Source organism: Diorhabda carinulata, chromosome 3 (genome assembly GCF_026250575.1).
Source record: "Diorhabda carinulata isolate Delta chromosome 3, icDioCari1.1, whole genome shotgun sequence".
In the NCBI taxonomy this organism is placed as follows: domain Eukaryota; kingdom Metazoa; phylum Arthropoda; class Insecta; order Coleoptera; family Chrysomelidae; genus Diorhabda; species Diorhabda carinulata.
The window spans coordinates 10,137,368-10,157,922 of NC_079462.1; the positions used below are offsets into that span (position 1 = coordinate 10,137,368).

At 33.6% G+C, this 20,555-nt stretch overlaps 1 protein-coding gene across 1 annotated transcript in view; it reads left to right on the forward strand.

The window, feature by feature from the left end:
• LOC130891014 (neuropeptide F receptor) overlaps positions 1 to 10,680 on the forward strand; it is a 131,069-nt gene extending 120,389 nt beyond the window's left edge. Inside the window, exon 6 of the mRNA XM_057795476.1 lies at positions 10,008 to 10,680. Within this exon, the coding sequence (XP_057651459.1) occupies positions 10,008 to 10,286 (279 nt within the window). The 3' untranslated portion in view covers positions 10,287 to 10,680. The remainder of the gene's footprint in view (positions 1 to 10,007) is intronic.
• The last annotated feature ends 9,875 nt before the right edge of the window (positions 10,681 to 20,555 follow it).

The window sequence follows — 20,555 nt, forward strand, 5'->3', positions numbered from 1 at the left end:
CGTCTGTCAATGCTGCTATTAATTTAAATGAACTAACCGCGCGCTATCATCCTGCAAAAATTCTGCTGCCGGTCCTGATGATGTTCTGTATATATTTCTCAAAAAACTATCCAACTCGTTCCTCTCCAAGCTCCTTGACATCTATAACATTATTTGTTATAGATGAGTCTTTCCGTCCAAACTCACTTACTTGTACTACGTGCAAACTCCTTGAAAAAATAATCAATAGAAGACTCCTATGGTTCCTTGAAAAATACAAACTTATTCCCGATGCACAATCGGGTTTTCAACGTAATCGATCAACATACGACAACCTTGTTAACTTGCAAACAAATATCTCATCTGCATTAAATAACCATCACGACGTCATTGCAACTATTCTCGACATTGAAGGCGCTTTTGACTCTATATCTAGAAGTGAAATACTGAATAAACTTACTCAATACCATCTACATGGTAACATATTATCATTCATCCATAATTTCCTAACTGATAGAATTTTCAGGGTTTCCGCAAACGGCAAGCTCTCCCTTCCTCTTCCACAAAATACTGGCTTCCCTCAAGATTCAGTATTAAACTCTGCTTCATTTATCCTCACAATGAATGAGCTATGTGACAACTTCCCATCTCCCGTAAAATATGTCCAATACGCTGATGACCTCATTTATTGCCATGGTAAATACGTCCCATCTATATGCCAACTGCTCCAAAACGCAATAAATCTACTACAAGAGAGTTCCCCCTACCTAGGATTATCATTTCACTGAAACAAATCCATGCTGATAAAATTCTCTCGAAGAACATCTATTCACTCCCCTCTACCTATTGTGAATCAGTGCAAAATCCTTTGTATGACTTTTGATTCTCGACTCAACTGGAATCAACATATTCATGATGTAAAAGGCATTTGCCGAAAGAAGCTTAACATAATTAAAACCCATGGGGCTCCAAAGAAATTATACTAAGAGTTTACAGAGCTCTCATACGCTCAAAGCAGGACTATGGTTGTATTATCTATATGGGTGATTCCGTTCTAACTGTGATTTTTTGTATTCAAAATTTCAAGATTTTAAAATTTAACTTTTCTAACTTTTTTATGCATATTATTCATCTATTTTACTGTAAAAATAAAACTCTAAGAGGAATTTACTACAACTTCAAAGTATCACGAGCAAGACACAAATGTCGGATTTTGAGTTCCACGGTACTGACTCATTTATCCACGGTACTGACATGGTAACTTAAGATATTAAACAACAAGTGCATCAATTTTCCTCAGTTTGATCATAAACATTAGAATTTATAAGGTAATTAGTTTAAATCATTTGTTACGACAAAAAAAATTAATAATTTATCGGTAAATTCTAGGAATGGACATGACACGGTACTGACATGGTAACTTAAGATATTAAACAACAAGTGCATCAATTTTCCTCAGTTTGATCATAAACATTAGAATTTATAAGGTAATTAGTTTAAATCATTTGTTACGACAAAAAAAATTAATAATTTATCGGTAAATTCTAGGAATGGACATGACACGGTACTGACATTCAAGTGATGTAGTATAAGTTTTCTTTAAGTGGCAAGTTATATTGTATAAAAATAATGTTTAAATATCTTAAGAATTATTCAATTAACACAAAATTTTTATTAATTGATTATTAATTAATGACTAGTACAAAAAAACAATACAGGACATTGAATATCACAGTTAGAACGGAATCACCCATATGTCCGTTTCCAAGTCTAAGACTGACTTATTGAACTCTGTAAACAACACCTCTCTTCGCCTTTGCCTTGGTACCTTTCGCTCAAGCCCCGCCGCTAGTTTCAATGTTGAAGCTAATGAGCCACCACTATCCTTAAGACGACAATCTCTTCTCCTGTCATATGCTGCTAAAGTATCTTCCAATCCTTCTAGTCCTGTCCATTTGCTACTTACCACTACTTCCGTACCTATCAATCACGAACAACTGTAAATTGAATCCCTCAATTGCTCGCACCTCTACTCCAAAATACCAACCTCTCGTTGACCTTTCCACTTTAATTGCCTTTTTCTCCCTCTTTGATAAAAAAAATTCCCATAGTAGATACCTCACTAACCATCTACAATGAACACGAATCCTCTACCGTTTTTGTAGAGAAAGCATTCTTGGAAATTCTGCATGAAAAATCCTTCGACCTAATTCTCTATACGGATGCCTCCAAAACTGAATCCGATGTGGCTTGCGCAGTCACTACAAACCACGAACTCGTAAGTTCTTTCCGCTTACCCTCGACGTATAGTGCTTACAATTAAAAAATCTTGGCGCGATACATGGAGCAAGAGTACTACAGCACTACATCACATCCACCCATCTACTTCTCACATTTCCCTAAACTTTTTGAATAGGAGAGAAGCTGTGACAATAAGAAGACTTCGCATCAACCACAAGGAACTTACTCATGGCTATTTGATGTCGTCAGATAGTCGTCCTGTCTGCCGAACTTGTCAAGTTCCTGTGACTGTTAAGCACATCCTCACCGACTGCAGAGAATATTCTACCGCATATCAACAGTTTGATATGAAAACCAACCTCAAGGAGACACTTAACTACCCGACGGAAATAAGGAAATTCGTGGAGTTTCTTGAAGCCACCAAGCTGTATAAGAAAATATAATTTAATTTATGTATTGTAATAGATTTTGTAACAGTCCTCTATTTAACTTATGTTTGTTTTTGTGTGCCAATGGCCAGCGCTGTTGAGGCACTTTAAACTGAAATAGAAAACAAATTAATACACTACTTCTATTTGACAGAAAACGGTTGCTCCATATAAACTACAACTTATTCAAACTGACAAAGAATTTTTTTTTGTAAAAAATGCGTTGACGTCCGTCGGTTTGTCCGTTCGTCTGTAGCAGCGATATCTCTCCACAGCAAATAATGAGCTCGATTTTCTCGCATGCAATTCCTGTATAGCTCTAGATGTGCGGAAATTCTGGGCATTATTGGGAAAAAATTCATTGAATTAACCAAAATGTGATTTTTCCCATACAAATTTTTATCAAACTTGCTATAGATCAACACAAAAATTTGTTAGTTCACGATAATGTCATACTGTGGAGATTTCAATCAAGATCTCCAACCACAGAATTTGAAAATTCTTAGAAGTAACATATAATATAGATTTAGTATCTTCTAGAGAAGCTACAATATACATAAACACAACGATCGATGGAGTCTGCAAAATTAAGTACTCACAAAATTGATATTTTCATTTATGAATCATATCTTCGATTCCATAAATCAATATTTATGAAAATTGTCATAATATAATGAAGAAAAAATTATCAAATAAATGAAATTAATGAGATTCATTCCATAAATTCCATAGATTTTTATTAATATTAACTGATTGCTTATGGTAAAAATGCGCTATAGCATCTCGCGCCGAGATTGCAATGACTTTTTCACTTGTCTTTATGTTGGATCCCCTCTCACAACAAAGAGAAAGGAAACTGAGAAGCAGACTTGTTGACTAGGGAAGCACCTGCGCGTAGTACCTGCGCGAAGGAGTGCATGAATATTCCACTGAAAGCCCACATCAAAATCACAATTAAACATTAAGCGCTCAATGAATAGCAATAATCAACCAATAAGCTCCGCCAATAGAAAGACAGGGAAACCGTTATAAATTTAAAAATCGTTATTACTGAGTCCTCTTAACATCACTTCCCTAGTCGTATGCGATTGATAGTAACTCACAACCCAAATGTATTAATTGTAACAGAAAATAAACTGTAATACATTATCACAGACTGTTAATCGTTTTCATTCCTATATCTATCGTACATGCAATTTATTGAATACTCAAATAAAATAACCGTTTTAACCTACTTTTGTTTGAAATTTGCTTGAAAATAACAATGAACTAGTACCTAATAAACAATTTTTAATGAAAAAAATTACTAAACTCATGTTAAAACAATGTGTAGGCTTGGCAGCGCAAATAAGTACATACTTCTCTTCTAACTTTATTCTCAAAGTGAGCTATCGCTGAAAGCAATCATTCCAGGAACGTTTTCATGATGTTTATAATAAATTTAAATTATAACTGGAGTATTTCTTTTTGATCCCGCTCGATAGCGAAAATATGCAATTATTAATAAGAAACAGAAAACTTCAGTAAAGTTAAAATTAAAAATGTTCAGCAGTAAGATATTTTTGACAATGGAATTATGCAGCTATCTCTTTGTATAAAATTAACAGACTAACTAACTACCTAAAGTAATAAAGTGTTGTTTTATTGTAAAATGATGCGTTTGTTCAAATCATATTGATAAAGTGAAAAATTATAATAATTTTATAGAGTAATCATTCATATACCCTAAAAGGCAAAGCTTTCTATTGCCATATTAAAAAACGAACTGAAATCATAAAAGGACAATTTGAGCAAAGAACAATCAGTATTCCGAAAAAGTATGCCATTGCCACGAACATCAAAACGTGTATGACGTTTGGACAAAAGCGTATGAGAGTGTAATCAAAAAATAACTATGGGACGCTCTGAAAGAAATGTACGTTGGAGAAGAATGGATTTATGAAACTATGAGATTCAAAAGCACGAATGAAAATAAGCGATAAGTTAATGGAACCAATAGTAAAAACAACAGCACTAAAACAAAAATGCGGCCAATTGCGCTACACAAATGGTATGATGAGCAGAATGTGCTTTATTTAGGTCTGTTCACGGATGATCAAGTTGTTTCTAGGCAGGTGAAAGAAGATATGAAAGAAAACTGAAAGAATAATATAAATTATCAAAATAAATATGAATAAAACTGAGAGTATCTATATATTTGAGTGTAGACCGTAGATTCAGCTCTGGAAATTGATAATAGCTGCCTATTTTCTAAGAATTCCATGTAAAGCTATGGAACAACACACAGACTAAAGGGAGTATATTTAAAGCATAATATAGAAAATAAAAGGGACATGAATAAGATCAATGACAACAACAATAAGAAAATAATGAGGATGAAACACAATTCGATTGTATGAGAAAGATTCTACGAGTACAAGTCACAGGAGGCGATAAAATAAGAATTCCAGAAATATGACAAATGATGGAAGTAGAAAAACAAGTAAACTTAAAAGAAAGCACAGCAATGGTTATATCCAAAGAATACCAGAACGAATATAAGGGAGAGAGCCTACAGGGAGAATACGTAGAGAATATACAACTCTAAAACGGGAAACATATATTGGACATGCGATAATTGGTACAAAGATCTGAGAGTGGGGGACGGGAATGAACGGAAACTTTGGAGGACCTGGGAAGGGATACATCTGAGTGTAAATATTCATTAATCATTTCACCCTTTTATTAATGTAGTAATGTTATGATCATGAGAATGGACAAAATGAACCTTTTTTCACTTCTCCGACCCTACAAGAAACATTTTTATTTTTCTATATTTTCTCCAATAACAGACCTCCATATACAACTAAATAGGAATTGTAATTTGGAATAAGCGTAGGATTTTCATATCCCTATTGCAACATCCTTCGTCAGTGGAGAGACCCTCACTAATAAAGAAATACTAAACTTTTTAATGAACTTTAGTTTTGAAAACGAATACGAAAACTTTCGTATTAGGCTTAAATATCGATGTACTGCAAAAAACTCTCCTATTACCGAAAACATATTCTTGGAAGACTCAAAGCTGTGGATTTTCATTCGAAATTTGATGTTAGTATTTAAATAAAATATTATTACGAAGTACATCGACATTTTTCCTCGTTGCGTCAACTTTTCTGTTGTCGAAGTTCTATATTTATATTTAAATCTAGGAGTTGTATCCTCTTTATATTTTAGGTTATGTTCTTAAGAGGTAGATACTTCATAATCATCGGATTTTGCCGGAGTAACATAATCGAATATGCCTCATTTTTTCTCTGTATATTTTCATATGATTATCTATCATTAAGCAGCTTGGTCTTCGTATAATCCTTAATACTCATAATAACTTCAGTTTGCTGGCATCCGATTTTGTTAGGTATATATGAACTGAAATTGTTCCTTATTAAACGTGCTCTATTTTTCCATTAAATTTGGTAATTTAGTTGTCGGTTCAAAAATAACTGTTTCCAAACGAGCCTTTTCAAGTAACTTTACTTTTTAGATAGCGATGTCTTTGACGTCATGTTGACTGGGCTATTTAAAATATTACTAGTTTCCTTTCGTTATAGAAAAACAATAAAGGGATTTTTGCACACAATTGTTTTTGGCAATCCAATCTACGTTCACTCATTCGAAGCCCATATTCTTGAACATAATATTTCGACTTAATTTTCTTTTGTTTGTCTAAAACTGTACATAATTTTTCGATATTTTATGGCCAAGAAGTAAGAAAAATAGATAATTTCAAATTATTCTTTCTTTATTTGTATATTTTTGGTATTATTTTGATTTCTATAGCTGCTCCATCCCTGGAATACTCGATAAGATATTGGCAAATATATGTTTTCATTAAGGTTAACACTTTTGTCTATTCTATGGTCTGGAATTTCTAATACGTGTCACAAGAAATATTGTTCAGCCTGTGCAAACCAGTGATTCACCGCCCATATGACATCATTATTGAAAGAAAATCGTTTACCAGGCAAGTGTTTTTTAAGGTTTGACAACAGTAGGTGGCAAAATCTCGAAAATATGGCGAATGAGTGATAAATTCGTAGTTCGTCTGAGCCATTGAGGGTGTTGCTATAGTGGATTTATGTCTGGATGTGTTATCCTGGCGTGAGAAAACACCTTCACGCTACTTCCTGAACCATTATTGTTTCATAGCCTCACATAATTTTAGAACTGAATTGGGATAATACGTTTCCATTCCTTACTTGGTATTCGTCCGCATTTTGCATCAATCCCGTGAAAAAACCTATTTTTGTTCTTTGTATGCTTCCACGGTCGCAAGTAACTCGAATTTTTTTGTGTGCATCATGCAGTAACTTATTCTTACTAGATGAGAGACCAAAATCTCCAAACACCTGCAAGTTTCTTTGTACATGACTAGTTACTACATTATACATGTTCGGTGTCCACCAAAATTTTGTGAATTTGAGTTGGAGTTAAGTATTTAATTCTAACTCGACACAATCCATTTTGATACTGACATGTAGTTCTCTCGAATTCCGGATTCTTCGAATAATGATTGGAAATTTGATATATTATATGAACAGATTTATGTACATGTTTCAAGAAATCTAAATTTGTGTTTTAACCTGCTGGCAGAACCTTATTTAACACCTGGGTGATTTCAGCCAAATATATTTTTCTCATTTAATCTCCTAATAACTAATAAGTCGTGTGACTAAGAAAAACACATAGTCGTTGAGTATTTGTTTGAGATCAGCGAATAGTCCCTAGCCACAGGGCACCAGATCTGGATTAAACGATGGATAAGGAGCAATTCGATATGTAATTCGTTCAATTTAATCATCGTTGCCATTGACTTGTGAATGAGTGCATTGACTTGGTAAAACCATGGTTTCTTCTTCGACATAAAAGGCTATTATCACTTGATTTTTGCATTCAAACGATCCAACAACTCTATTCCATGCCATAACCTTCTCAGCTGACTTTTGTGCCTTTGGACGCTTTGGACGTGGTTCACCGGCTGCAGATATAATCGTTTTGATTCAGAGTGAAGTGATGGATCCACGTTTCATCCATGGTCATATATCGACGCAAAAAATCTGATTTATTACATGTAAACATGGTCAAACACTGCTCTGAATCATCAACACGTTGTTTGTTTTTGATCCATTGTGAGTAAACGTGGCACCCACTTAGAAAAAAGCTTTCTCATGGTCGTTTCTCATAATTGTAAACACACTGCCTCAGTATATAGTATATAGTATATTTTTAGGGCCTCAGCTATCTCAGGCAATCCATTGTTTTGAAAATAACAAAAGTAGTTTCACTTAAGTGGCTGTCACTTTCTTCTACCTTATCGAAATGTTATGAAATTCTACGCAGCGTCATTTAAAAGCTGGTACTTCATAAACGTCATATGGATTTGACAATGGCAATGCCATCTGTGTGTCAGTCACAAGACTTATTGAGTGATGGAATGATGTTCTCAGTATGATTACTTTTAATATATTAATAAAAAACTTATAGGAGTAACAATCGTAATATTACCGTGGACTACTTTCTGATGTGGAAATTCATTTATTAGAATAAAAAAATTTCTACCCTTATTATCTGCATAGTTTTCATCTTTTTGAAGTTAGGCATTCGACAATATATATTTTTGGAGAATATTGATATCTTGGACCACGTTTTAGTTCGATAGCAAAATATTTTGAATTTGTCGTTTACTATTCAGTGTGAATTATTACAATTTTGAAAACAATTTGTTTTATCTGGACAATATTGTTTCCATCAACTAGATCTGACTACCCAAGCCAAGGCTTGAGTTGAAAAATAAATTCGGCATTTTTTCTCGTACTTAGATAGATAGTTTGTCACTGTTGTTAGTAACTTTTTAATGGAACATTATTTTTTGACAAAAAATATTCTATTTTCGAATATAATCTCCTTCTATCTCTACACAATTAGTCCAGAAAGTTTGATCTTTGGTACATCTTGAAAATACGCGTTTATCTCTGTCATCATCTCCACATTTATCTTGAATTGCTAGGTCATCAGACCTAGATCATGTTAATATGGCAGATGGGACAATTGTAATGTGTAATCTTTCTTCTACAATAGCAGTCTAATGAGCAAGCGCACTTTTGTGATGGAACAACCATCTATTCTGTAAACCCAGGTATTCGCTATGAATGGATGTGGCGCCCGATATTCAATTGACGCCCTAGAAATACTGTAATTTCAATCTGTTCAGACAGCATAGCTACTCTACAAGCGATAACTTATAAGTTCTAAACTTATGACGGAGTATAAGAAAATCCTACTATAACACAATAACTAGTAAGTAATACCTGCGTAATCCAATTCGTTTGGGTGCCCAGTCACTTAGGCAACAAGAGAAGCGACGAAGCGGACTGGGATAAATAGCTACACCCATACTAGGTGCAACCAAATGAGTAGCTGTTACGTCTCCCAACGGTCTGCTTGTAAGGCAGGCTCTGCGGAGATGGATAGAGATACCTGACATGAGATAAGCTAAGGCACGCATAGATGAGCCATTTATTTACCTATTATACCAAACAACGGTTCCATTTGAATAGGCACGAGATTTGAGTGTTGACTCGATTTTCAACCGGACACGGTCACCTAAACGCTATCTCGGCGGTTTAAGGTGCTTCGGGTGCAAAGAGGAGGAAGAAATTGCTGACCATGTAATCTGTGAGTGGCTCCGAAAAAAAAAATCGTTTTACTTCACAATGTAAAAGCAAATCAGCATAATACTAGCCAATTACAGTTGTCTCTTTTTCGAAATAGACAAAAAAAATTACACCTTTGGAATAGTAACCAATAGAGACTTAAAAGTGTTTGACTAAAAAAACTGCTTTTGCTTAGAAGTACGTATCTTTGTTAGTTTATTGCTTCGATGGAATTTTCATTTCATCCTTTGCTACATACCGACGGCAAAATAATACATTTGAAAAGATCCAAACATTCCTTTTAATTTTTTACGCGATTGTTCGCTAGATCAACAATAAGAAATTGTAATACCTTGCAGATAGCTCACTCCTCCATCAAACTGTCCTCGTATATTGTATAAACTCAAATGATGGCACCTGAACTTGTTCGATTCACGGTTGCTGTTATTATGTCGTTTGACCCTGCACATAAAAATTAATTAAAATTGAAACCGGTGTCCGAGATAAAAATTGCCGTTAAACCTGGTAGTGGTCGAATGTTTCCATTTCATTGGTGTATTTAATGAATAATTTAGAAGTTGAAATACCATATGGATGAAAATAAAGCGAAGCAATGAATTTCTTAATTCACTCAATGCCACATTACAATTAATGTTTTTTGTTTCAGATTGTTTACGCCGTGTGTCATATGATGGGCATGTCGTCGGCATGTTCAAATCCGATACTTTATGGTTGTCTGAATGAAAATTTTTGGAAGGAATTCAAAGATATTCTATGCATAGAATCTAGCGTTGAAACGATGGGTCAATCCAAGAGAGTTTCTTTTAAAAAAAACTCTCAGAATTCTCAAAGTAAAGCGAAGCCCGATCTCGTCACCGGAGCTATTGATTATCAACTTTGCAATACCGTAAGCACAGATGTGACAGTGTTAACGAAGTCCTCCTAGCGGTTAAAAAATTTCAATTGTAATAACGAAAACGATGTGATGGACGACTTAAGTGCAGTAGATTCTTTATGAATAGGCATTGTGGAAACCGTGAGAGGAATATTATTTTAGTAGAAATGTTACCGCTCATAAACCAGTGAATGTTATTGTTCCGAAATCTTATCGAAGAATCAATCGGAATAGGATCTTATTGATTTTTCGTGGTCTTAAGCCACTGACAATTCAACTAACAATTTTTTTCTGAAAAAATAATTTCATTTTAAATATTAAATTCAAATGAAACGTCAAGTTCCCTGACAACGCTGCTCTAGTTTCCAAATGGTAATGCTGGACCAGGGTCGATAATTTTTAAAACCAAAAAAATACTAAAATGCAACCCATTGAGAGAGGAGGATAATATGATGAGAATGAAAGTGAAAATAATGTACGGGTGATCCGAGGTCGGGATAGGGCGAGTTTCTAGGGGTAAAAAACGGTTTATGGTGAAGTTGCAAATTTGTTCAAATAACCTCAAAATTTATGTGAAAAATTCAAATAACCAAGTTTTCGTTTTTTATTTTTGCCTTTTACAAAAACACATTTTTTGTCGAAAATACACTGTATCTATTTATTTTTTAACCTTATTTTGACTTGATATCCATAAAGTTCCTTAACTTTCAATCGAAAATTCTCCCGTCAATATATCAGTTTTTTCTGAAAAATAGGTGAGTTTTGAGTTTTCTATATTACCATCACCAGTTGAATTTTCTCCAAAGAAAGGAGATAAAACGAGAAAATTCATATCCGAATTTCGTTTTTTAACATATGTACAATTTTGTCTTATCTATGCAAATTTTACATTCTACAGGCCGGTATAATGGTGATATTTACATTGTTGTCAGATATTTCCTTTTTGAGGAAAAATAATGAGCTTTGTTATTTCAAATGGTTCACCCTATATATTTTATGTTTCTAGAAATCCTTAATAAAGTTGGTTTTTCTCCATGAAATATTCTCTATACCTCAATGCAATAATTTCGGAGTTGCATACATCTGAGAAACTTTACAATAGTGATGCTGATAATAATAATCAGAAAGTAGAGATTTCAACGACCATAAAACTCTCCGAAATTTGAAAAAAATTATATTTTTTTGGGAGAATTTCAGAATCGAAAATTGGGGTGGATTCAAAATTAGGCGAAAAAATGAATATTTTAATTTTTTTTTAAGATTTAATTAACAATATTTTATACATTCTATGGCTTAATTTGCCCGCGAATGTTAGATAATTAATAATGTCTCTTTCCAGTCTTTTTGCGTTTCTTGGCGTTAACAACTCCTCTAGTAGTGGATCTGGGTGGGTTTCTATGGCTTTGTAGTGTTTGATGATACTCTCTTCGATAACTTCTTGTTTAGAGGACACTCCCAGGTCCACATGAATGGTGTGATTTGTTACATACAATGGAGCATCCACTAGTTGACGGAGTATTTTAGAATGGGATCTCTGAATAATATTTGTATTAGATTTGGAAGCGCAATCCCACAGCTCTATTCCATATGTCCATATAGGTTTGATAACATATTTGTATATTAGGACTTTGTTTTCAATACCATTTTTTTGGTATTGCGATGTTTCCAGTTAAGTTTTTCTATGTAGATGTAAGTATTTAGTACGATTGGCTTGTGGTATTTCTGTACTGTTTACCTTGACTGATGGACATATACCCTTACGTAGCGTGAATGTTACATTTATAGATTTGGTCTCATTAACTTTGATTTTAGAAGTGGGTAGTAGTTTGAGAGAAAAGTTTTTTTCAAATTTTGTATAGCAGCCCTTGATGCCATACTCTATCGAAAGCATGTCCGATATTGATGAAAACAGCAAAGCTTCTTTGTTTTCCAGGGCTCTATTTATTTTTTGCGTGAGGCGGTGGACACGTTGCACTGTCGATTATGTTTGACGGAATCCAAATTGATGGCAGAGGATCCATTCCTGTGGAGAAAGGTATTCAGTTATTCTATGAGTAGTAATTTTTCATGGAGTTTGGACATTGTAGGTAGAAGACTTATTGAACGGTAAGATGATACGTTGGTTGGTTCACCAATCAATGATTTGAGCAGCTTTATATGATTTTGGCCAGAATTCGAGTCTTGGAATTGCATTGGAAATGTATGTTAGCTCCACTAACCCTTTTTGTGACAACTCTTTCAGCATTCTCATGGTCATTAGGTTGGAGCCCGGTGCTTTTTTCGTGTTTAGCAATTTTATTTCATTGTGTACCTCTTTTGTAGTCATTGCTTTTATGGGGAGTCTTGTTCTTAATGAAATTTCTAGGTTTTGCTCTACTTCTTGGTCTATTTCGTGGCTTAGTGGCTGGAGGTCTGTGGTGAGATGACCTGCAAATAAATCTGCTTTTTCTTTGTCGTTTATAGCCCACTGTTCGTTTTTTCGTACAGGTGGGGATGTTATCCTGGGCTTCTTTGAATTTTTTATGAGCTTCCAAATGGAATTATCTGTTCTTGTTCATTTAGACACGTATTCCTCAAATTGTGCATCCCCTATTTCTTTAAGTGTTTTCTTTAATTTATGACGAAGATATTGCAAATCGAATAAACTACAGTATGTTTGGAACATAAAAAGGTAAGTTGTCATCAAATTTCATGGAAAAATGTTTTTGTGGAAGATAAAAATTAAGACCCAAAAGCTTGGGTATTTGAATTTTTCACTTAAATTTTAACGTTGTGTGAATACAACGTGTGGATACAAAAGTTGTGAATCTCTCTATTATCTACAACTTTTCTATGTAAATTTTTTCCATAGGACTTGTAGTTTTCCCGGAAAGTAAGGTGATTCGTTTTCCACTTCTTACTGACGTCAGATCACCCGTTACTTATTTTTGCTCCCATTTTTGTCTCCTCCTTTTCCAATGAGTTTCATCCTACTATCATTTTTCTCTCACTTTTTACCACTTTGAGAGGTTCCTACCCTGGTCTATGTGCAATCCATGGAATTTGAAATTGATAAAACTGCCAGAAATCGAAAAGTTCCTTATTAAGTCAGAGTCATTTTCAGTTGTGAATTCCCCGTTGTTATTATGAAGTTATATAGACAGTTATTTTTTCCATGCTTGTTATAAGATATCTCGATCAACAAAATGATTAAGAATACGAAGAGGTTAATGTTTATGTTTCGTTTCCAAAAAAACTTTACAGCTGAAAATAATGCGAACTGAATACAAAAGTGATTCTTATTGCGTGTTTCTTCATGGGATACACATATTTTCAGCTATTAATAGAAAATCATCAATCTATTTTCAGATCATATATTTGAGGAACTATTTTCCTATTTATTTTCCAATTTATCGGGGATTGCAATTGAAACAACTATCATTTTCCAATGATTAATCTTCGAATAATTATTATAACAAATTCAGTTCAGATCAAAGAACAAAATTGTGAGAAGTCATAGTACCTATATAGTCAATGTACAGAATAACGAGCATTTGCAATGACTACATATCTTTTGATACCAAACTACTTCCAATCATAATTTAAAATATCGAAAAACTCCCTCCCCCTAGTATCTTCAAAACTTGTAAGCTACTGAAAATTGGAAACTAAATCTTATAGCTAGTGATACTTGTTTTAATATGAATGCAGAAAAATCTATCCAATTCTATCAATGTTATTTTGTGTTGATGACAGTCTGGATATTGATTCGAAATAGAATTTTCAGTATCCGAATTGAGCTCCATTTAGTCCCCATTGTTTGGTGAAGTAACCTCCCATTCTTAAAAAATATGTTTTTCTAAGGAATCGATCATGTTAATTTTGGTAATGTGAATCTTAAAAGGTATGAGGTCCAGTGACCGAATTGACCATTACGTTGAACCTAGAGGACTAGATAGCGGGATCTCGAGTCCTAGGATCCCGAACGATTTTGGCAGCTGACTTGGTTTGTTAGATGATATATTTACTACGATATCACTTTCCAAAGAAAGTTTATACGTAAAAAATAAAAAAAAGGATTGCCAACTCCAATATCAGTGCAATTCAAGCTTTTTCCAGCTATTCTGAACAGGCAGGAGGATTTACAAAAGAATTACACTCATTCGTTGTTAAAATATTCCTTGAAAATAGAAACAGCAGCAGCCACATCATGGATAGTGTTAAAGATCTTCCACTAAAATTAAAAATTGATTCAGTTGTGGACTATTTCATGGAAAATTATGTTTTGGCAAAAATGACTGTAGTGGATAGGTTTCCATTTGCTTTTTTGTAATGTCAAAAGGAAGCTCTATCTTTAGGTTACGTTATTTATTTAAATCTGCATCCACAGTGCGCAATCACGGACATCCACTTGTAATTAAAGATATGTAAATGTAAACATTCATTCAATATGGATTTTTCCTAATTGTGGTCTCATTAATATTTATGAATCTTCGAATGCGGAGACCTGTATTCATATCTTATGAGAGCGTCTTTTTGGGTTGGATATTCACTGAATACTGATATTGTGTTGATAGTAACTGACAGTCCAAATATAATGCTATAAGTGTTCAATGCAGAACATCAAGTTGCTTTGTGCATGATATTCATCCAACTGTTTGCGATTTACTATATAAAAAATTACCCGATACCACTCCAAATAGTTGTATTGATGATTTGGATGATGGTGAAGATCTGGAATTAATTTTAGTAATTCGAAAAGGCAACTTACCGGGTTTTGGGTTCGAGCATCAAATTTGCTTTGTGCATGGTATTCATTCAGCTTTTTACGATTCATTTTATAAAAAATTACTTGATACCACACCAAATAGTTGTATTGATGATTTAGATGATCGTGATATCAAAGAGGTTATTAAGGAAATTCCCAAAGTGGTTTTTTCTATAAAAATATGTAAAACTAGAATATAAAAAAGGGCTTCGGTAGAAAGAAGCGAGTGGCGTATTAAGCTACTCACAAAATCCACATATTCAGATTATTGAGAATGATAATTTGAATAAAAGTATCAATGAAATGTTTCCAATTCCAAGCAAACAGCTTATGAAAAAGCAGATTATCATATTAACTAAAAAAATGAAGAACAACTGTGAAATTGAAAAAGAAGGTGAGAAAGAAACTGGGATGCAAATTGATTCCTTGTCAATTTAGAGTAATAGAAATGATTTATCGTCAAAAGAAAAACTCTGTTTCTGTATATTTGTGCAATAAGCTCGGAAGCAAACATGGTAATGAGACAAAGCTAATTTCATTCTGTTATCTAATGTGGTAGAAGTTATGTTTATTAAGAGATCAAAGTTGTTAAGATTGAGGTTGAAGTTCAATATTCTGTATGCTTACGAATTTTGATATATTTTACAAATATTTGTTCAATTATTACGCCAATATAGGAAGAGATTTTGATGTAGAACAATCATTTTCGCTCGTGGTCGTAATCCCGTAGCTATCCCGGGATCGCCCGTGCACAATCCTGTATTCACATGATTAAAAAAGAAATTCGAGATGAAATCCTCTATTTAAACCTCGTGGTGTAGTTTATCTAACACTATATTTCACATTCATATACCATCTCGCTGCATCGTAATAGTACAACGGAGCAGCAAATTGTTGTTATTTATCGACTTTATCTCAATATATTCTAAAATATCAAGAATGAATGACCAGGGTATATTTTTTATGTAGTTTATTTATTTTGCTCTTCACGAGACATGCTAGGATTACCATTTCCATTGGAGTGGAATGTATATTAGTCACTAAAACCCATAAATCATATTTCATTTCCAATATCAACCTTACGTAAATACACAAAGTAGTTGTTCATTGCTTCGAAACATTCTTAATATTTTTCCTTTATCAATTTCGAATATTGAACGATTGCAGTTAAAATGAAACGTTGACTACGTTGATTAAGGAAACTTTCAAATATCCCAACAACGGTTCATATTTTGAGGATAATTGAGGATAGAAAAATTATAAAAAAATTGAATGAGCTGTGAACTAATGAGTGACAAACAATTCATCGAGGATATTCGGAGAAATTTACTTCGTTTATTTTCAATTCAATGTGTATTCCACGAAGGTGTATAATTAAATCAAATGTTACCAATAAAAATCTTTCTATTTCCGTCTACTGAACGTTTAGTTACGATTCACTTACCCCGTAAAATTATCAATTACTCTGAAAAGTGGTCAAATATGTCGGACGACTTTGAAGTTTAAATGATCATACCAAATATGTTTAGTTGCGTTGCCTTTATTCATATGTATAATTGACATTAACCACAATTTTGTTCTTTCTTGTTCATGCGGAACCTTACGCTAATGGTTTATGAATGATAACAATCTCAAATTCATTATAAGTTATCCTCTTCGTAACATCAATTATAGGGATTAGAAGCATGTAAAATAAAAAATGTACGTGACATGAATTCTCATATTTGCTGATCTATTATAGCCAAAATTACACGTGAAGCCCGAAAATGCATGAGAACGATCTGCAATTACTTGTATATCACATATGGACCAACGATCATGAATGTGAATTTCCAAATTACATTTCAGTTTCAAAACGGATTAAATGATGCTTAAAAAATGTGGACCATAACTCCGTTCCTATTTGTGATAAAGTGTTGAAACTGTAGTGAGCTAGTGAATTTACAGTGTTGTTGGAATTTGTAAAATCTACTCTTTATAGATAAAATAAAATTGATTATACTGATACTACATTCATTTCACTACCTATCCTACTTCATCGGAGGAAACAACCAGGAAACAATTATGTGTTTCATATATATTAATAAAAGCTTTTGATATCAAATAAAGTGAAAACGGGGGAGATCTTCCATTATGTGACCAATAAGTCAGCATCAGTATTCATATGAATCATATCAAAATTTCTGTCAACTCAATAGAAATAATCGTTATGAATAATATTCCAAAGGTTGACCTTTCACGAATTGTTGATTAAAAGGGAGAATCCACTTTTTCAATTGATTGTATTCTATTTATATGGTAAAATTATATTAGGTGCAGTGACGTAGCTAGGTAACCAAGGGCCCTGGGGCAAATTAAAATATCAAAAAAGAAATATGAAATATACAAAAACTTTAAAAATGCTAAGCTCTTTTTTGGGTTTTGCAGGAAAAGTAATAAAAATATTAAGTAGTAAGAACATAAATTACAATTAATACTTGGTGTAGGTTTGGCTAATAAACGAAATAGAGAAAATTCAAGGGTCGGACCTACCAAATGACTAAATAACAATTCACAATTTTTTCCTAGCTTTGTTTAAATCTAGGCTTGATGCGGTTTTGTTTTCAATTGATATTAGCGATAAATGTCGGAGCTGGAGTTTGGCTCATATTAATTCTTAAATGATTTTTCATCATTTTTTATTTGCCAAATGACCTTTCAGCTGCTGCAGAAGTGACAGGAATTGTAAAGAATAATAACATTACTGTAAATAATTCCGTTAAGTCGCATTCTAATACTGCATATATCTGAATATTTTCTTTGGAATTTGTCACATTTTATAATTGATAAAGTTGCTTCATCAACATGTAATAAAAATGTTGGTGTTATCAAATCGAATATATGACATACTGCACTCATACCAATAATACGTGTATCTAATTGAGATATTACTGTGTCTAATACATTATAGAAAATCTCAATTTTGAATATTTTTTCTCGGTTTGGAAATCAGTGATCAGCAGATAATTCATCAAAAAGTTTTTCAAATTTTCTTCGCCTTTTTTTTAAATGGGTATTAATACCATATTTTCTTGCAGTTTGACAGGCTTTGCACCTAAATAATTCGAAATCATTTCTATAAATTTGCAACTTTGCTTTGGTCTCTGCTTTATTCGCCTCGCCCAAATTAATATCGTATTTTTGTAAAGTTTTCGATTAATAATCGATGTCTTCAATACACTCCGCATGAATTCGTAAGGCAATACGAACTCAAAATTTAGCATTTTTGTTTTTATACTCTCTGCTTCACTACGCTCATCCATCAGTGGATCCCTACGTTTGATGCTGTTTCCTAAAAAGTTTCAACGTTGCGAAAAAAATCTGAATTTCCACACAACTGCTAACGGCATCATTTATCACCAAATTTAAATTATGCGTGGCATAATGTACATACTCTGCGTTGGGCTGGATATCCTTAATATGTTTTTGTACACCATTATTCACACCACTCATCACACTGGATCCATCATAGCCTTGCTCCACACACAATATTTTTGTTGATAAATAATTTTGTAACTTGGTTGACTAAATCTACTGCGCCATGTTTGATGGCTGCATAAAACCCTAGAAACACTTCTTTTAATTCTATATCAATTGGATGTCCATTTTCCGATTTGGTTATTACTGCATACCTCACAACAATGTTTAGCTGCCTTCAATATGTCCTGTGTCGTATTCATTATGATGGCAAAAAACGGTGAGGCTCTAATTTGTTCTAGTAGATGGGTTTCGAATTTGTTCGCAAAGCTCTCAATTATTTCATTTTGAATTGTTGCACTCAGATACATTGTAGAACAAAAAAAAAACAGTTTCAAAATCGTCCTAATATTAAACAGTTGATGATTATAAACAAAATAAAACGATAAAAATACTAGAAATAATTATTATTACTTTTGGGCGTATTAAAAACTTACCGCAAAATGGGATCATATCGGGCGACAACTTCGACAAAGGACAGAAAATTTCCGTGGTATCCTTCCTGACTTAAGACTTCTTGATGTCCTCTCAAAGCAAAAAAATCCTTGCTAGGGTAAGTATGATATCGAATAACCTTTGAAGAACCATTTTCCAAAATGATGCTTCTTCGTGAATTTCATTTTCAAGTTCCTTGTCGATAGAATTGGTATCGTTTTTTTTAGATTCTTTCACAACACATGTATGGCCACTCGAACAACAGTTTTGTTCAATTCTTTCTGATAAATCCTTCCAATCTCGAATTCCTGTACACCAAACATTATTCCTTTGTGAAGCAAATGACCGGCGGGATTAACAATAGGCAGCGTCTAGTATTTTGAAATAACACAACCAAAAACGATTAACTGGCCCATATTCAGAACACCAAACATAGTTCGATTTTGAAAACCCATATTGTTCTGGTTGATGTCTATAGGAAAAGGTCCTGAAGGCCCCATATCAAGAATTTGACGTTTTTCGTTATCACTTAATATTTTGTTAGTGAAGTTTCCAAATTCATAAGAAGATTTGTCGTATACATTTTCGGAAAATATAGAGGTCTGTAGTTCCTCCAAATAGTTGTTGAATCTTCTTCAGTAATCTTCTCAACCAACACTGCAGTAACCACATTATTTGAGTCAGTATCAATAGAAATATTTTTGCCAGATGTACTTGCAGGAGGCTGACTAAAAAACTGGTCAATTTTTGTTTACTATCCCATAGAGGAAAGTTCCAAGGGCCCAAGCTTGGTCCAACTATGTAGAACTCTAGGCCAAGCTTGGTCACCAAGACTGGGCTATGCTTAAATACCAGGGCTGGGCCCAGTTTAAATGCCAGGGCTGGACCAAGCTTAACTACCAGAACAGGGCCAAGGTTAAATAGCAAGACTTATTCATTACATAACTTTCTCATTTTCATATTAATTCTATTTCTTTCTCTATGATTTCTCTATGTTTTGATTTTAAAAATGAGCAAGCATAAATTTTTATATTCAATCTCATTCTTACTGTAATTATTAACATAATAATATCAGTTAATTAGTTAAATAAAAATATTCACTAACTCAACCACTTGAATTATGATTATTAAACGCTTGTAGATTGCACAAGTATGTACCACTATCGTTTACCTCACTAACATAACTGATGTTCACACTTGAATTATTTAAGCTTAGCCCGTTCAAAATTGAGTTTTTTTTCTTTATTCATAGCACGCCATCTTTGAACTCGAACATACGAATGAGACATGTTTACTTTTGTAGTGATAAATAATAAAAAATGTGATGAAAAACACACACTAAATAAACTGGAGATCGGATTGATCAGACCCATAATAAAAAAAAGTATGGCTGCCGACGGGTGTTGGGCGAAAATACTCGAACCACACCCTATGTGACCGAACAGCCGAAGCTTGGGTCCCCAACGAATGGCCAAGGCTGGAATATCCAGGCTTGGCCCTATCTTGGGAAATCATTGGTATGGCCAAGGCTGGGTCAACCAACTTTGGCCGGAGCCTGGGTTGACAATAAATGACCAAGGCTAGGATATTAATCGGTTTTCCACATATTTTCTGAAATAAAT